This window comes from Trematomus bernacchii, unplaced genomic scaffold (genome assembly GCF_902827165.1).
Source record: "Trematomus bernacchii unplaced genomic scaffold, fTreBer1.1, whole genome shotgun sequence".
NCBI classification, from domain to species: Eukaryota; Metazoa; Chordata; class Actinopteri; order Perciformes; family Nototheniidae; genus Trematomus; species Trematomus bernacchii.
Genome location: NW_022988066.1, coordinates 1582728 through 1600270, shown reverse-complemented (window position 1 = coordinate 1600270; position 17543 = coordinate 1582728). Strand labels below are relative to the sequence as shown.

Genomic DNA, 17543 nt, shown 5'->3' with positions numbered 1-17543 from the left:
GGTTGTTTAATCATAATCCATCACCTTCTGAAATATACATACAGACAAGGTGCAAAAAACCAGAACTGTCTGTTCTTAATCACAGCATTTTATTACAGAGAAACACAACAAACATACTGCACCGAAGCATCTGAACAACAATTTAGACAATGATAAAATATACAAAATGTCTCAATTTGCATGTCAACGGCCACGTTCTGATCACCCTCCATTGTCTTCAATGTGTGCCCTTGATTTGTTTTCTTAAAGAAAGAGAGCTGAAAAACATCCATCATTGGGAATTTCTAAACTCATCCTTACGCTACATGTTAGATCAGCTTTTATCGAATAACACAATGTTTCTATAAAGTGATTGGCCACGTGCAGAAATGGTATGAAGACCAGAAATACGTCCTTACATACAATAACGCAAGATTAACGTGTTTTTGGGCTTGTACAATGGCCACATACCAATTGAAAAAACCTGTTTGTTTAAAAATGTGTTCATACTCCGATAAAGTCATATCTATCAGAAATCTTTTCCCATCTGTCCAAGAAACGACACAGGACGTTTAATAATAAAAGCTCAAGGGCAGAGACGTTTGCAATATCGCAGGCAGCTGTGCTGGACTGATCAAAAATAGCCACTGTGTAGTTACAGTATATATATATAATCTATCAAATCTATTGTACAAGGCGCTGATGAAAACATGGTCACACAATAACACTTGCTACAATATATGCTGATATCATCCCTTGATTCAGCAGCTTGAAAGGCATGGATTTAAATGTGCAAAACAGCCACGAATGTAGACACATAAACACTTACATGGCATGAAAAATGCACAGGGACACACATTAGGTGGCATACAATGTTTACAGAGAGGTAACAGGTTTTGTGTTCAATGCTGGCAACATGTGTACAGAAAAACACTTAGCTGGCATAGAGTCACCTCTCCAGTGACGGAGAAGCTGATAAAGCAAGCAAGCCATCTTTTGAAAATAGTCACAGAAAGTGTTACAGCAGACTTTTAACACAGAGCTATACAACTTTCCATTCCAATTAAAGCAGAACACTTTTTTTTTTTTTAACTTCTTATTTTATACATATTATTCCTGTGGTTCTTTATAATTATATTAGTAAACATAAACTCCAAAATCCATGAGGGCTCAGACTCAAATTTGTGATGTCGTAAAGTATAAAGTCTCCAACTGCTCCAACACAGAGCACTCTGGGGTATCATCTAAATAAATGGATTACAATAGAAGTACAATAGAAAAATGCCTTTTGGGTATATCAATCAAATGTAATTGTCTATGGAGCTGCTTGCTCAAGACTTTATACCTGATGAAGTCACAGATTTGACCACTGGTTTTCTCTTCTCTTCTTTGTGGCTTTGAGAGAGAGTAGCTCATGTTCACAATTATCATGATTCCTGCACCATTGAAATAAGATATTGGTGTTTTCATTTAGGTGGTGTTCCTCTTTAAGTGAGGAGAACAAAAGTAACAAGGACCTTGAAACGGAAACAATGCACTTTTACAATAATACAGAAACACTCAACACTATAGTACTTTGTGATGTTTAGCTGTTTCATTAAAGCTGTAGTAGGCAAGATTTTTACTAGGAATCATCATTTCAGTTTGAATCAAAACGTGTGGTGTGCAAAAATGGAACGTTGTAATGCCCGGTTTACCTAAATAAACATTTCCTATACCTGCAGGAAATCTCCTCCGCTGTATTGAAATATGTCCTCGATGGCATTTCTGGTCCTGAAAAGTAATGACCTTCTAACATGTTGAGTGACAGATAAACAGAATGTGAAAGAAGAACATACTGTAGTAATGTTCGTGTCTGTTCAGGAGCTGTGAGGATAGCTGAAAGCGGTCTGAAAAGGCACTTGTGTCAGATGGAAAGAAATGGAGGTTGTTGAACAGCTGAGCTATTCATACAGGTAAAGATTCACCGTGACTCGTAAGTGATGATGATGTTGTTTACCGTAATGGATCAAAAATGCTGAAATGCATTTAGGAGTGTTGTCAGAATATAGTCCCGGAAATGCCTTTTAGGTTGGAAATGCTGACAAGCATCCACTTTTTCTGTTTTCATCAGCTACTTCGATGCTTCCACTTATGTGACATGATGTTATATTTCCTCCTCCGCTTTTCTTTTCACTTCCTACAACCCCATGATATCCATCGATCGCTGGCTACTGTTCCGGAGGAGCTATGGATGCGGGAGAGGTGGGGGAGGTCAGGGCAGTGACGGTGGGAAGATCAGCCGGGGTTACCATGGAGGCCGCTGTGGAGTCTACCGGGGTGGTGGGGGGTCCGACTCCTGGGCAGCAGGAGAAAGGTTGAGGTGTTGGGGTGGAGCGGTGCAGGTCTGCTGCTGTGTGGGAGGTGGGCGAGCCTGGAGGGTGAGGAGAGATCTTCAGAGAGAGAGAAAGAGAGCCAGAGGCAGAGGAAGGGGGATAAAGGAAAAGGGCGGGAAAAGCAGTAGAGGGTCAGTTAATTCCCCTTTGGGTGGGTCTACATTATGTTAGGGCAGAGAAAGGAGGACTAATGTGAATAATTACAAGCCAATTACACACCATTTTGCAATGATTACCTTGAGTTTTCCGCAGTCTTTGATGCATTTTCCCTCTTTACTCCCTATGATTCTTTTATGAAAATATCCTGATTGTATGTGTGTGCAGGATAAGCCATTATCCTCACCTTTAAGCATTTAGCAGCAGAAATAAATCTACACAACATGGAATTGTGGTAAATGGAGTTCAGGTTTGAATGTCCATTCATCATAATATGGTGTATATTTAGGTATGAATCAAATTACAGTCACACACATGAAGGCTTCACTAGTAACAATGCAGCATGTGATCCAGAATAATTTTACCTCATTGTTAATACGCAGCTTGGTTGAAAATCGATTTTCTTTTTTTCTGGTTGGTCAATTACTGCATTCAGAAGCAGAAGAATGGTGCCATGGAAGGAGTTCAGATTAAAGGCTCCGGAGAAGGCAACAAAATCATTTTTGAATCAATAAATATTTATATTTATATAATTACTTATGTCAATTTATTGATTTCTTAAAGGTCACCTATTATGCAAAATCCACTTTTGTATGTCTTTTATACATAACCATGTGTCCCCTCTGTGTAAAGAGACTGAAAGTTTCAGGAAAAAAGATTCACTCACTTTTTGTCCTGATCCATTTATATAAAAACCTGTCTGAAAATGAGCTGATCAGATTTTGGCCACTTTATGATGTCATAACGATCTTTTGGCTTGTAACCATTAGCCAATCACCAACCAAGGTAACACCCGCCCCCCCCCACCTTATCACCTGAATCTCCTCCTAGAGCACCATTGTGCCTTGGGAGTGGCTCCTTATTTTCATCTAAAGCAGGGGTCGCCAACATGTCGATTGCGGAGGTTTTCCGAGTAGCTCACCAGAGGGCGCTAAAGTGCAGTTGACATGTTGCGACATATTTATTTATGTAGTATATTTTGAGAGTAAGAAAGATAGAGAAAAAGAGATGTAAGATGCAGTCATGACAACTGAGGAAGGTCCGTCAAAGAAGAAATCTAAAATATACTACTTTCATGACGAGTGGGAACATGCATTTTTATTTACGAGCATCAAAGACAAGTGTGTGTGTTTAATTTGTGGCTCGAGTGTTGCGGTGGGGAAGAAGGGAAATGTGGAGCGGCACTTCACAAAACTTCACGAAAACTTTTCAAAGGAGTATCCCGCCGGCAGTTGCCTTCGCGTTGAGAAGGTACAACAATTAAAAGCTACGCTACAAAGGCATTGTTCACGAAGCCTGCCAAGAAAGCTAGCCTAGCTACAGAAGCATCGTTCCGAGTCGCTCAGTATTTGGCAAAGAACAAAAAAGCTTTCACTGATGGCGGTGTTCTTAAGGGAGCGATGTCTGTTATGGCAGAGACTTTGTTCAGAGACCACAAGAGCAAGTCGGAGATAATGTCTGCCATTGACGATGTGCAACTGGGACCCAACACTGTGGCGAGGAGAGTGTCAGCGCTGTCAGTGGATGCCATGGGACAGTTGGAGCGGGACATGGTCAGGTGCAAGTGGTTCTCCATACAGTGCGACGAGTCGCTGGATGCGAGCGACACAGCTCAGCTGTCTGTGTTTATCCGGATGGTGTTTGAGGATTTTACGGCGAAAGAGGAATTTCTGACATTGCTTCCACTCACAACAACAACAAGAGGTGTGGACGTGTATAATTCTATTAAGAATTATTTCATAAATAAAGGTGTGCAAATGGAGAAGCTTGTATCCATAACAACTGATGGAGCCCCGGCTGTGAGAGGTCGCCACAACGGTTTTATCGCAAATTGTTAGTCAGATCCATATTTCCCACGTTTCCTGAGTTACTATTGCATCATTCACCAAGAAGCACTTTGTGCCAAAGTTATGGACTTCAATCACGTCATGAAACCTGTGATAAAAATAATAAACTCTATACGAGCGAAGGCAAAACAACACAGGAGCTTCAACGTTTTTCTTGAGGAACTGTCAGCTGAATATGGAGATCTCCTTCTCCATGCTGAGGTGAGGTGGTTGAGTAGAGGGAAAATCCTACAGCGCTTCCTCTCCTTGCTGAATGAGGTAAAGCTCTTCATGGAAGAGAGAGGGGAGGACACCTCCATCTTATCTGACGCTGGTTGGGTACTTGACCTGGCCTTTTTGACTGATCTGACAGGAAAATTAAACCAGCTTAACCTCCAGCTACAAGGCAATGGCAAAACAGTATGTGACATGATTAGTGCTGTAAAGGCCTTTAAAGCAAATCTGTGTCTATATCTCCAGCAAGTAAAGGGAAAGAAATTGCATAATTTCCCCTCTGTTCAACAAGTACTGCAGGAGAATGAAGCTGCTGCTGGCTTTCTTGACTTGTCAAAGTACTGTGACTGCTTAACTAAGCTTGGGCAGGAATTTCAGTGTGTGTGTGTGTGCGTGTGTGTGTGTGCGTGTGTGTGTGTGTGTGTGTGTGTGTGTGTGTGTGTGTGTGTGTGTGTGTGTGTGTGTGTGTGTGTGTGTGTGTGTGTGTGTGTGTGTGTGTGTTATTAAAAGTGTTGTTTACTGTCTACTGTTTCAATAGAGTCAGAGTCAGTCACTTGGATAAGAGTTAGTAAAATATCAAGGTTTGACTTGAAGTGTGTTAATGTTATGTTAATGAAGATTCTAATGCAAAGTTGAGATTTGGTTTTACAAACAGCTATCTCATATGTATAAAACTTAGCCAAGGCCACCTCCCTACAAGGACTTCTGCAGACTTTGACTATGAATTTGTTAAAGACCAAATAAAATGTAATCAAGGAGAATATTCTTATTGACAATGACGCTTTGTTGTGTGGAAATGTCATTTTGAATAGATCAGGCATGTTTCCCCCCAAAATCCGCCAACAAACACACACGCACATACACACAACAACAACATATACACACAGATGCACACCGTACCTGGCTGCTCTGGGGGTCGTGGTAGGCCTGGTTTCGTTGGGAGAAAAGGACGCAGTCGTGTGACGCGGTTTTCTCCGTGCGAGGAGCACTGGGGTCGCTGTCATCCACACCGTTGGTCTTGCACCGCACAGTCCCCACGCTCAGAACCTGCAGGGCCACAACAACAGAAATGGTGTCATTCTCAAAGATTGGGATATCATTTTCTTTTAGCATCTTTCATATTGTTCTAATGACATACAAATTACGAAGAATTGGACAATTGCATTGAAAGTTGGTCGTCTATGAGATCAGTCTGTTCATCTCAGTGTCCTTGGGTCATAATGTCTGGGATAAAGCACCGTGTATTGCTGTCATTCTTGATACTACCAGCAGACGGCGCCAAAGTCAAAACTTCACAAATACCACACTAAAAGAAGAAGTGTGTTGCTAGCTGGGTTGACTGAAAATAAAACAACAGCAAAATGTAAAGCTCTTCAACCCCAACTTTTACACCAGTGTCAGTTCTATTGAGTTTTCCTTTGATAAAGGTTTCTCATATGAGTTACGTGATTCAACTATTAAAATCCTATATTCCACTAAATAATGGAGCCGTTCAAGTCAATGCATTATCTCCAAAATAAGGTCCTACAAATATTTCACTATGTTTTTAAATGTAAAGGGCTTTTCATTTAAAAAAGCAAGAAGTTCCACAACGCACATGCGCTGCTGAGGTAGGCATTGTAGCCAGGACGAAAGAATCAAATGTAAATGTAGTTGTACAAACTATTTTGCTCTGCAGTTTGCTTTGCATGTTAACGCACTACCAATCATTGTCAGATAACCCTAAGAAGATTATGTTGCCTTTAGACAGGACCGCTAGTTGTTTCCACCTGCTCTCAGTCATTACGCTAAGCTAAGCTAAAGGGCTACTACCTGTAGAGACATGACAGTGGTATTGATCTTCCATCCATATCCCTGCAAGAAAGCAAAGATGTCTATTTCCTAAAATGTCAAACTACTTGTTCAACCTTCGCCTTGAGGATATTTAACCTACCTTTCTGAAGCTCTGCCTGAAGTTGTCTGACAGGAAGCCGTAGAGCACCGGGTTGGCACAGGAGTTGGCGTAGGTCAGGCTGACAGCGAAGAAATAGATGCCGGCACTGAGGCTGGACTCTGGGATGATGGCCACCAGATTGACTATGTTGATGATGAAGAACGGCAGCCAGCAGAGCACAAACACCACCACGATAACCACCACCATCCGCGTCACCTTGCGCTCAGAACGCCGGCGCTTGGTGAAGCCCGCCCGCACCCCTGATGACTTAATCTGCACCCATTGAATGATGATTGAAGGGATACAAATGTTGGTAAGATGTTGAGGATGATTGAAATGATCAATATTTAATAACAGCACAAGAACACACACACAAAAACACACATTTGTACACACCTTGATAATGATAAGCAGGTAGCAGAAGCAAATGATGAGCAGGGGTCCAAAGAAGCCCACTGTGGCAGTGTAGAGGATGAAGGCTGTTGACCACGCGTTCTTTGGCTCTGGCCAGTTCATGTTGCAGGAGTTAAATGTGTCCTATAAAGGAAATACAATTAACCTAAGTAAAACAAATACAAATTAAGCAATTATCTGCTCAGTCAGACTGGGAGAAAAACACAGACGGTAAACAATAGACTTCAATTGAAACTATAAAGCGTATTCATAATGCAGAAAGGGATGTTAGGAGAAATTCCAATGACATTCTCTGCTTTCTCAAGAAAGCACATTTTGCTTTGTGGATGACATTTCCAGACTTGATGTTGTTACATGTTGTGTTTGCCTAGAGAAACGACTGTCTAACTGCAAGTAACTTGTGGTTTTGTTATCAACGGCCTTCAGCAGTATGGTTCGCCGTTGACTGAAGAAACTTTGTTCGGAATATTCTCCACCCACCTTTATTTTAAAAGTGTTGTGTTGCAGAACTTGCTTCATTGTTTTCTCCTCTCATATAATACCTTCGGATATTCAGTTAGTTCAAAAACAACTTGCGTATTCTTTCCATCAAAGTATCTCTTGTATAATCATGAATGCTCAAAAGGTTCAAGAAGACAAAGGCATTCTTCCAATTAAGTCTTAGGAGACAAATTATTGAATTTCTTGCCTTGAAAATGTTCTTCTATTATTCATTTATTTGAGCTCTGTTTTTGGTCTCTATCTATGTCTTAAGAAATGATCTAGCTGGTACAGTGAGTGCTCCACTTTGTTCTTGCCATCAGCAAATGTTTCTGTTGACCATAATTGTATTTATTGTATATACATGAACGTAACCAATTCCAGCTGTTATACTAAGCTAAGCCTGTGATGCCCTTAGCTCCATATTTAACCTAACAGACACAAATCTGGAATCAATATCCTTGTATTTCTCTCAACAAGAAAGTGAATTCAGTGTAATTTGCGGAATTCAAATGATCCCTTTCAGTATGAGAAAAATAAAGAGCTATTTGAAGATGAAAGCATGGAGACAGAAGAGGCCATAAATACAAATATGAAATGTGAAGATGAGCATAATATGTTCTCTTTAATACAGCCTAGGAAGATAAAAAAAAGCTTAAATTCAAGATGATCGATGAAAAAGTGTAATAATTTGCTGAGGGGGGAGTAATACGTAATGTTGAACTACATGACGATTTAAACAATTCCTTGTTTTCATATCAATTTGGGATGTAACAAAAGGGATGAACCGACTGTGTTTTCTAATTCTATATGAGCTTTTAACTAGACTTAGTAGAACATTAAGGATTTTTAATCAGGAGGAGCTTTTAAAGTTCAAGTGTGTATGAGTTTCTGGTCTCTAGCGGTTGATGAAAACCAACTGAAAACCACTCCTTTCACCTCTCCTTGCGATGGCCTTTAGTAAACACCAACATGTAAAAGTCCCTCTCTCGAGCCAACGTTTAATTTGTCCATTCTAAGATATTGTAGAAACATGGTGGTGCAACTTAATGGATGTTGGGAAGAAAACCCCCTCCCCGTGTAGATTTCCAAGGACCCTACACTTTAGTTGAAGCTAAACAGAAAAGGTGAAGCACATGTAGGACTGAAGTTTTTACCTGAACATCAGAGAAGATGAACACAGGCAGGACCACCACAAAGGACACGGCCCACACGGCTGCGCTCACCACCTTGGCCACGCGGGGGTGCCTCCACTTGGTGCTGCGGATTGGATGAACCACAGCCAGATAACGGTCGATGGACATTACCGTCAGGCAGAAAATGGACGTGAACTGGTTCATGCAGTCTGCTGTCATGACCACGCGGCACAGGAAGGTGCCAAATGGCCAATAGGAGAGCACGTTCTGCGTGGTGAGGAAGGGGAGCCCGATGATGTAGAGCTCATCGGCCACAGCCAGGTTCAAGATGTAGATGTTAGTGACTGTCTTCATTTTGGCATGGCGCAGCACCACGTAGATGACCAGAGTGTTGCCGGTCAGACCCACCATGAAGACTGTGAGGGAGATAAGAGCGGTCATCAGGGTGCTGCTGCCCTGGAAGGGGGCACTCTGAGTGGACAGGTTGGATGAGATGTTGGAGAGGTGGAGGTAGGAGAAAGGGAAAGGCGACGGGGGGGCTGCAGAGGAGGAGTTGAGGTCTGATGCCAGGGGAAACCAGTAGCTTTGCTCAGGAGGCTCCATTGTAGGTTTCAGAGAGGATGATGGTGCCAGAGTCCAGATGTAGATTTGTTACCTCAGGTTTTTACTAATTTAAAAGAAAGTCATTACTTCCGCCTTGTTAGTTTCCACTTTGGAACAGAAACAAATCAATGTAAGTAGAAGCCTTTAAAAAGCAGCTGGAAACTCACTAACATGTACAGACCCTTGTTTCGCCTCGAGTGTTTGTCATTTTTGTATCTTTTTAAGTTCTGTTTCTGCTGATGTTTATTTGTTGTACTTTTTTTTCTATTTTCTTTTTTTTAAAAGGATGCTATATTGGAATAACTTTACTTACTCACTAGGCATCTAGGCAACAATGAAATAGTGGTTTGACCCATTTGATCTATATAAGTGTCTTGAATTTAGGTGTGTGCTATGTGCCTTAGATAAAGTAGGCGACTCATAGCAGTCAAGTGTACTGACCACTGTTACTCTCTCCTTGGAATGACAAAGTGTGTGTTTTCATTTTCTTTCAATGCTCACATGCGCCATGAGCCAAATCCAGATACTAATATGTATTGTCTTGTATCTTACATTCGAACAGGTTTTTTTAACAAGGAGTAATATCCGTACAGTAATTACTCACCGGTTTCCGATTTTAATAACACTGACTATCAACATGACACTGCAAACATACAATCCATCTGCTGCCGCACGCGTCAAGCGGGAGTATCGCTGGTATCAGTGGCACAGCTTTTACGCACGGCAGACCTGCCTGGAGCTCGATAATAACGCCTGCTTTATTAATTTAGGCGATACTCTCGGTGTTAGTTATGCATAAAGGGTATCTAATCTAAACTTTGCTTAAGGACTTTTACTACCAAAGAAAAGCTACGTTTTTACCTCTCGCATACATTACACAAAGACGAGAACACGCTTACTTTGCCAAGCAGCGCAAAATACTTTTGAGAGCAATCAAAATCAGAAAATCCCCAAACCAAACTCCTCACTGTCCATTTAGTCTCCCGATTCTCCAAAAATATCGATGGATAGCTTGTGTCCCAGCTCCTAATCGTCCGCTGTCCGTGGTGCTGAGCAGAATGTGTCAGCAGCAGCTCCTTCCTTCTTCTACTTTCTTTCCTCACAGCTCTCTAGAGGGAGAGAGAGGGGGGAGGGGGAGGGGGGGGGGAGAGACGTAGTTTAAGCTGTCACCCGTCAAAATGTCCAACGACATCAGGTGTTGGCTCTGTTTGCTTCTGCAATATTGGTGAAATTCATGCAAAATATGAAATGTACATTGTATACATGACATGATGATGCAGTGCTTAACACTAAGACACTACACATAAGGTTAAGATCTTTCTTATAAACAAACAAAAGCGTGATATTTACATTCAGTGACACAGCTTGAACACACATGGAAAAAATAAACAGAACGACTCACAACAATATTGATTCAAAGCCCTACTTGTGGTCAAAAACTCCACAGGGTTCCTTGAAGAGGCCCTATTTTGCTGATTAGGGTATACACTTTCCTGTAGTGTTATATAGGTTTGCCTGCATGCCTTGGTTGGACTCCTTTGTTTACTTCAGTGACATCACTATGTAACATTATCGCTTCTATTGGCTAGCACTCGAAACACATTGTATGTGATAGACTAAGGGGTGAGAAATCTCTAAGCCGTCAAATCTTCAGATGAAACAACAGCTGGTTCTTTCCAATTACAAATAATAATATCAGAGAGATCCAACTGAATCTGTGACTCCAGCTGCTCATAAATCAAGGCTTTAAAAGCTGCTTCTGTGCAATGATTAATTCAGACATGTTATTTACAGGGTGGACATCTAAGCACCAATACATTTTATATCAAACAATTCATTATTCTACTTCATTCTTCTGGTTATGTTGATGTACTGTTGGGATGTATGCCATGTGAGATAACATTTACACACATATATCTGAGTATGCAGTAGTCATTTTCTAAATGACTTTTGGTTAAAGGATTGTACTGTTGCTGTATTAAAAATAAATCATTAGCAGAGACAACTACACTAGCCTTGTTTAGAATCGAATCATTAATCGTTAATCCACAACACTGGACTCCCACTGTCACATTATAGAACTGAAACCCTGCCAGGGAGGATTAGTTAAGGCAACAGGTTGCTATCTTCTGTTATCCTGTGTCCATACATGTACAGTATGTGGGCCTGTAAGGCACTTTGATAACGCTTTTGCAGTTGAAAGCTGAGGAAGAGTTCAGTGCTGTTGGTGTGTCTTAGATTTGCTTTGATTGATGGCTCAGGAATATTAAGTAACATTTCCAATGCACCCACTCAGTCAGTCCTGGAAACACCCCTTTCAAAACAGGTGAAGGTGTTAATTCCCCAACCTCTCTTACAAGATACAAGGTAAAGAACTCAAACAAACAAGTGAAAAGTGTGCATAATAATCAGTTTATCATTGTCATATATTCCAATTCATATCTGTTGCATTCTATAAATGTATTTTCTGGAATTAAACTGTTTCTTCCTGTCGCACTATTTATTTGTTTTAAGTATGAAAGCAAGCATGTCTCATCATGTGCATCTTTAAGTGTTAGTCATTCGAAAAGTGTCAAACTGACTATTTGTACACACACACACACACACACACACACACACACACACACACACACACACACACACACACATACACACACACACACACACACACTCTCACACACACACACACACACACACACACACACACACACACACACACACACACACACACACACACACACACACACACACACACACACACACACACACACACACACACACACACACACACACACACACACACACACACACACAATAGTAGAGCACTGTGGCAGCTAGTCAGATACATGATGCTCATACGCTTCCATGATCATTACATTTATCATTGACTTGTGTTACCACGTTACCTCTTTTCTTTCTCTTTCTCTTCTCTACGGGGAACATGGTGGTAGAAAGAGGATCCGCCCCCCCCCCCCCCCCCACTATGACCATTTGTACACACACACACACACACACACACACACACACACACACACACACACACACACACACACACACACACACACACACACACACACACACACACTAACATATACACAGCTAAAACAAACACACACACAGAGCCTTTAGTACATATCTGAGTGTCAGGTGTGTAAAAGAGGGGAAGGTCTATGCCCATCTCCACAACAATCCCCTGGAGTGAAACTATCACACAACCCGAGGGTTGACCTTACCAGCCTGTCAGAGGACATTAGTGTCCTGTGGGCAGTGTGTATTTGAGAAACATAAAAGAAAAGCGGGCAAACAGGGCTGACCAGAGAGAAAAGGGGAATGGAAATGGTCTTTTGAAACCCAGAAGGGGAGCAGTTTTACTCTGTGATGTAACATAACCCCAGCGTATTTCTGATTAGAGCTTATGGCAAGTCCAGGAAATCAATGATAACATTGGCCTTGGCTGATTTAAATATCCTGACTTGCATCTGTGAATGGTAGGGAGTTCGCACTTGTGATGCAATATTTGAGCCCCAAAATGCATTGCTGCTTTTAAGAGGTGGATGGCTTAAAAGAAATGACCGTTTGATTAAATAACTGTGAGTTATGGTAAGATTTCAGAGGGACAGTACAGGAGCTCACATGTAAAATATACTGTAGAAATCATAATAAACAACACAAATATTTAACAATTGTTGCATTCCCTTTACATTTTACTAGAATATATGATATTGAAATGAATATAAATAATTGATTTACATTACTAATCTATACACAACTTTAAATCAGCAGTTGCTTGAGCCGCTAACATTTTGAGGATGTTAAGGCTCTAATATAGAAGGCAGTGTGCAGTACAGGCAGATTATGTATGCAGTGCGTTAACATGCAGTGTGTCAAGATGTCAAGCGCAGCCATAGTGTGAAAGCCCCTTATGAAACAACAACTGTCGGCCTAACTATTACTGCTATTTAAATAGACAGGTGGTGAAAACAGAGGGCAGGCTGAGAACACTTTAGACGAAGCTCCTTGACAGAACAAACAGGATCTTCCTCATTAAAATGCACTACAATATGATATCAAAACAGGGTCGGGGCTGGTGTTGCCGTGGCAATAGAAGCCACTGTGTAAAAAAAAAAAATCTTCTATTTAGCTTGCTTGCTCTCTTTCCTTCTTTCATGAAAAACAAAACCAAGAAAAACACAGGTGAAAAATGGACATCTCATACCTCACTTTCCCATTTTGTATATGATTTTTGACCTTTGTCATCAACCATTCTGCGTGCTTATCTATCACTTTGTGTGTTTTGCTTCACATTTCGATCCAGGTGCAGATCTTAAATCTTGTTCTATTATTAAATTAACACATTTAAGTGATTGTGCAGCATTGGCAGAGGTATGTGCTCGCTGAGTGCTTCCTGGCTTGGTCTATTTATTTGATATTTCTCATGGCTGGACTTTAGCAGATTGTGTTTCTCCAAATTTGGCTTGTTGCCGCAGATTGCAGTTGCTTTTGCTTATTTTCTGAATCTTCACTAATGGGTAGTTACTTTTACAAACACTTTAAAAGTCCATTAGAGGTTTTACATTTAAAATCCACAAAGACATCAGATGAATGTCTGTGTGGATACAAATATTTCTTTGATTATTTCATATTTCAAAATAACGTTTTCATTCTGTAGCTTTCAAAGGACCAACATGTGATAATTAGCGGAAATAAAAAGGCTTTTCACTCAGTACAGCATACTTGAAAAAATAACCAAAGTATTTACGGACTCACATGGAGTGTTGAAAAACTGCAGTAATTACATTACTCTAACTCATGAGCTTTAAATGGGTGCTTTCCTTAACTTTAAGGTCATCAACACCAGAATCACAATAACAAAATGGAAAGCAATTTCAGGGCTCTGCTTACAAACCCCTTTCTACTCAGTGAATGTATTTTACACTCATCAACCAGCTAAGTTTAGATCATGAATGGTGTCAGCGTTACTACTACCGCTGCAACAGATGACACCACTGAAAGATTATTGCAGGCTCACACATGAATGATGTCTGTGTTGATGATTAAAATTAAGTCAGAAAAAAATTATCTGAATCACAGCTTGCTTGTTATAAAATAAATGAAAGGAGATACTGGATAGCAATCAGAGGGTCTGCAGCCTTTTGAGGTCATGGTGATGCACATTACATTCATGAAGGATGCTAGTTTAGTCAATGAAATGATTAGCATTTGCCAAAGTACATTAAAGTTTCTAAACAACTTATGTGGATCATATCTTGATTAATTGGGTCATTTCTTTGGTCTTTCGAGCACCTCCAGCCGTCAAGTTCCTTTAGGCACACATCTCTGTGTTCGATATGTCCAATATTTGGCAACCCACGCCAAAACAATTTAGATTGAGAAATAGCACTTCAGGTGAAAGGAAAAACTGTGTATTTGATTTTTAGTTGAGTTGTATATTAACGCACTTTAAAAATAAATGCTAGTTCCAAACTATTTTTTGACTGATTTAAAAGAAAAGTGAATTAAGTCATGTTGTGAACTGTTATATTGTGTTGTTTGTACTCCATACCATGCGATTTGTACATATATTCTTAAAATCTCAATCTGGATTACATTCAATTTAAGATATTTCAAGTATGAATAAAAGCAGCAAAGAAAACAGAAAAAGAGACCACTTTAAAACCAAAACGTGAACACGCAGTACATAAAATGTATAAATAGCGTTCATTCTGCTCATCACTGATGGATGGATAATGAGGATCAATTTCATCCCCAAAGTGAACATGAATTAGATTTGAGGTGGAGGTGATTGCAGCCCTTGCAGAGATATTGGAAGAAGTGCTATCATCCTTTTCTCCCTCTATCCACTCACTCATTGCTATTAATAGATCAACATATGTATCCTGTTATCTAGTTTATGATACAAGCCTGGAATACAATACATATAATGCAGTCCATTCATTGGTCCATTAAATAAAGCACTATAGAATTTTGAGGTATACTTTACTTGAGTATTTTTCATGTTCTGCTACTTTTACATCTACTGCTCTACTTTTTAGAAGGAATTAATGTACCTTATCTCCACTTCCTTTATTTGATACATTTTGTAGCAAAGCAGTAACAGTGCAATGATGTAATTAACAAAATACATTAAATCCTTTTATGTTTAAAGATACTCAAACACTTGATTGATTGATTCCAGCATATATATTGTATATTTTATATATTTACACTGTGCATTTCTCTCTCTTAGTAGGAGTCACGATCGTCTCCTTTGAGCAGTTGCTGGCTTCTTTTTCTGAACCTAACCTGGTTCTTTAAAAACCAAGAAAAAGCGATATGAAAAAAAAGGATGATAGTCATTCAAAACATCTATTATGATCTGTGTTCTTTCACATCCTCATTTCAGCCTTGGATAACAAATCTTCCATTTCCGTCCACCACGTGCCTCCAACTCCCTCACTGTCCCCCCTCTCCCCCTCTCTTCCTGTAGCCCTACAATAACACAGACAGAGGCCTCATAAGTGCTGTTTTCCTGGCCGGGCTGGAGGACCCTCCCCATAACCAAACAGGAGCCAAGCTCATTTTACCTTCACCCAGCCCAGACTGGACCATTTCATACGTTGGGATGGAGTCGTTCAGCAGGGGCAGCTACCATCGTCTGTAATGTTCAGCCGAATATCTGCAGGACTCACTGCTTGATATATGGAGTTCTATTAGGATAAACTAACTAAGTATACAGGTTGGGTGGCCAAAATCCATATCCTTAAGTAAAGAGTATTTTACTTGTATCAATTATTCATCGTAGTATGGAAAATAAATCCATATTTAAAATTAAAAACCTCATCGTTGTTTTCACCAAGCTTGTGCCGCACTTTGTCAGTTAATGTCATACTTTGGTTCACACGGAAATATCTAAACACGTAATGAATACATTCCATGACATTCTGTTACACACAATCATCCCCTCTCAGGATACATTTTAATAACTTTACGATAACTCCATTAACTTTTCATAGTAGCATCATCAAGACATTTGTAATGTATCCAATACTTTGGTTTATGGACAGAAACTGAAGTTATTTTAGAAAACTTTATTTATACTATAGACCACTATTCATATGGTTTATCATTAAAAGTTAGCATGCTTGTTAACTAATTCAAGAAGGTGGACATTAAAATGCATCATACATAATTTACATTATAGTATTAAAGGTCCCATGTCATGGCCATTTCTACTGATCATAATTCCATTGTTGAGGTATACTAGAATAGATTTAAATTGTGCAATTTTCCAAAATCACATTGGTTTCTCATACAGCATCTCTGTATAGTATGTGTATTCACCAGGTATTCACTCTCTGTCCTAAACGGCTTGTTGGAGCTCCTGCCCCCCCCCCCTCCCTGTGAGCCCAGTGTGCTCTGATTGGTCGGGACGTTGCGAGGCTCGTTGCGAGGCTCGTTGCGAGCTTCTTTGCGAGGCTCGTTGCGAGGCTCGTTGCGAGGCTCGTTGCTGCTGCGAGCTGCTGCGAGCTGCTACGAGGAGCGGACAGGTTTCCGGGTCGGCGATACAGCGAGACACAGCGAAACTCATCCTGAGCACACACAAACACTCACAGCCGAAGTAAAAACAATAAGTGTGGCTTAATATTGAGTAAGAAAAAGGTTTATAACGCTGTGAGAATGGGTCTGCGGAGAGCATTTCTCCGCGATCCCAACTCGTCTATTACCAGCGTTCAGGGAGCTCTATGCAAGTCAATGGGGACTCCCTGTTAGTTAGCCAAGGGATCCTGGTGTGTGAGGTGCTCCGCGGATTGGTCCATTTGGGCCAATCCGGTCATTTGTTGTTGCAAACAATGGAAAAAGAGAAATCTCCAACGAGGTGTTCTGGGGCAGCATATGGTCTTTTCTGTGTTAGAGTTTTACTCGCTACAGGGTGTACTTTGAGGGTTTTTGACTCTGCAGACCGTTTACATGAATAAAAACCTTCATAACACACAAGGGGACGGGTAATAACCGGAAAAGCATGACATGGGCCCTTTAATAGCTGTTATACATCAGCAAATTGAGCATCTTAACATTAATATATGGCCTCAGAGAGCTGCTAACATGGATGTGTTTGTTTGTTACAATTTGTCAATTGAACTTCAAGAGTTAGGAGCACATTCTGAAAAGGAATGACATGATTTGCAGATAACTTGATTCAATTTAACAAAAGCTAATCGACCTGAACATACGTCAGTATTCTCTTCATGGATTGCTCCGGTCGCTCATTGGTCTACGGTCTAACACCCAACTGATTTTCTCTAAGCTTGATTGTGATGATAGTAATTTTCTTCCTTTAAATAATGTGGGCTTGTGAAGCCCTTTGAGACTGTGACTGTAATTACGGGTCATGCAATTAAAGTTGACA

General features: G+C 40.4%; 1 protein-coding gene across 1 annotated transcript; it reads right to left on the bottom strand.

The window, feature by feature from the left end:
• Positions 1 to 2189: 2189 nt before the first annotated feature.
• On the bottom strand, positions 2190 to 9914 carry LOC117474532 (somatostatin-like receptor F_48D10.1). Its single transcript, XM_034120362.1, has 5 exons — positions 8555 to 9914; positions 6900 to 7040; positions 6504 to 6776; positions 5471 to 5617; positions 2190 to 2411 (listed from the first exon to the last, which is right to left on the bottom strand). The coding sequence occupies exons 1-5, from the start codon at positions 9134 to 9136 to the stop codon at positions 2190 to 2192; spliced, it is 1365 nt and encodes a 454-aa protein (XP_033976253.1). The 5' UTR covers positions 9137 to 9914.
• Positions 9915 to 17543: the final 7629 nt, after the last annotated feature.

Bases quoted from the DNA above. Each gene is read 5' to 3' on its own strand.
- LOC117474532 (XM_034120362.1), bottom strand. From the start codon at position 9,136: ATGGAGCCTCCTGAGCAAAGCTACTGGTTTCCCCTGGCATCAGACCTC. The intron at 7,041-8,554 runs GTAAAAACTTCA...TTTCCTTTATAG, and splicing joins TCATCTTCTCTGATGTTCAG to GACACATTTAACTCCTGCAA. The intron at 5,618-6,503 runs GTAGGTTAAATA...GTGGCCCTGCAG, and splicing joins TCAGGCAGAGCTTCAGAAAG to GTTCTGAGCGTGGGGACTGT.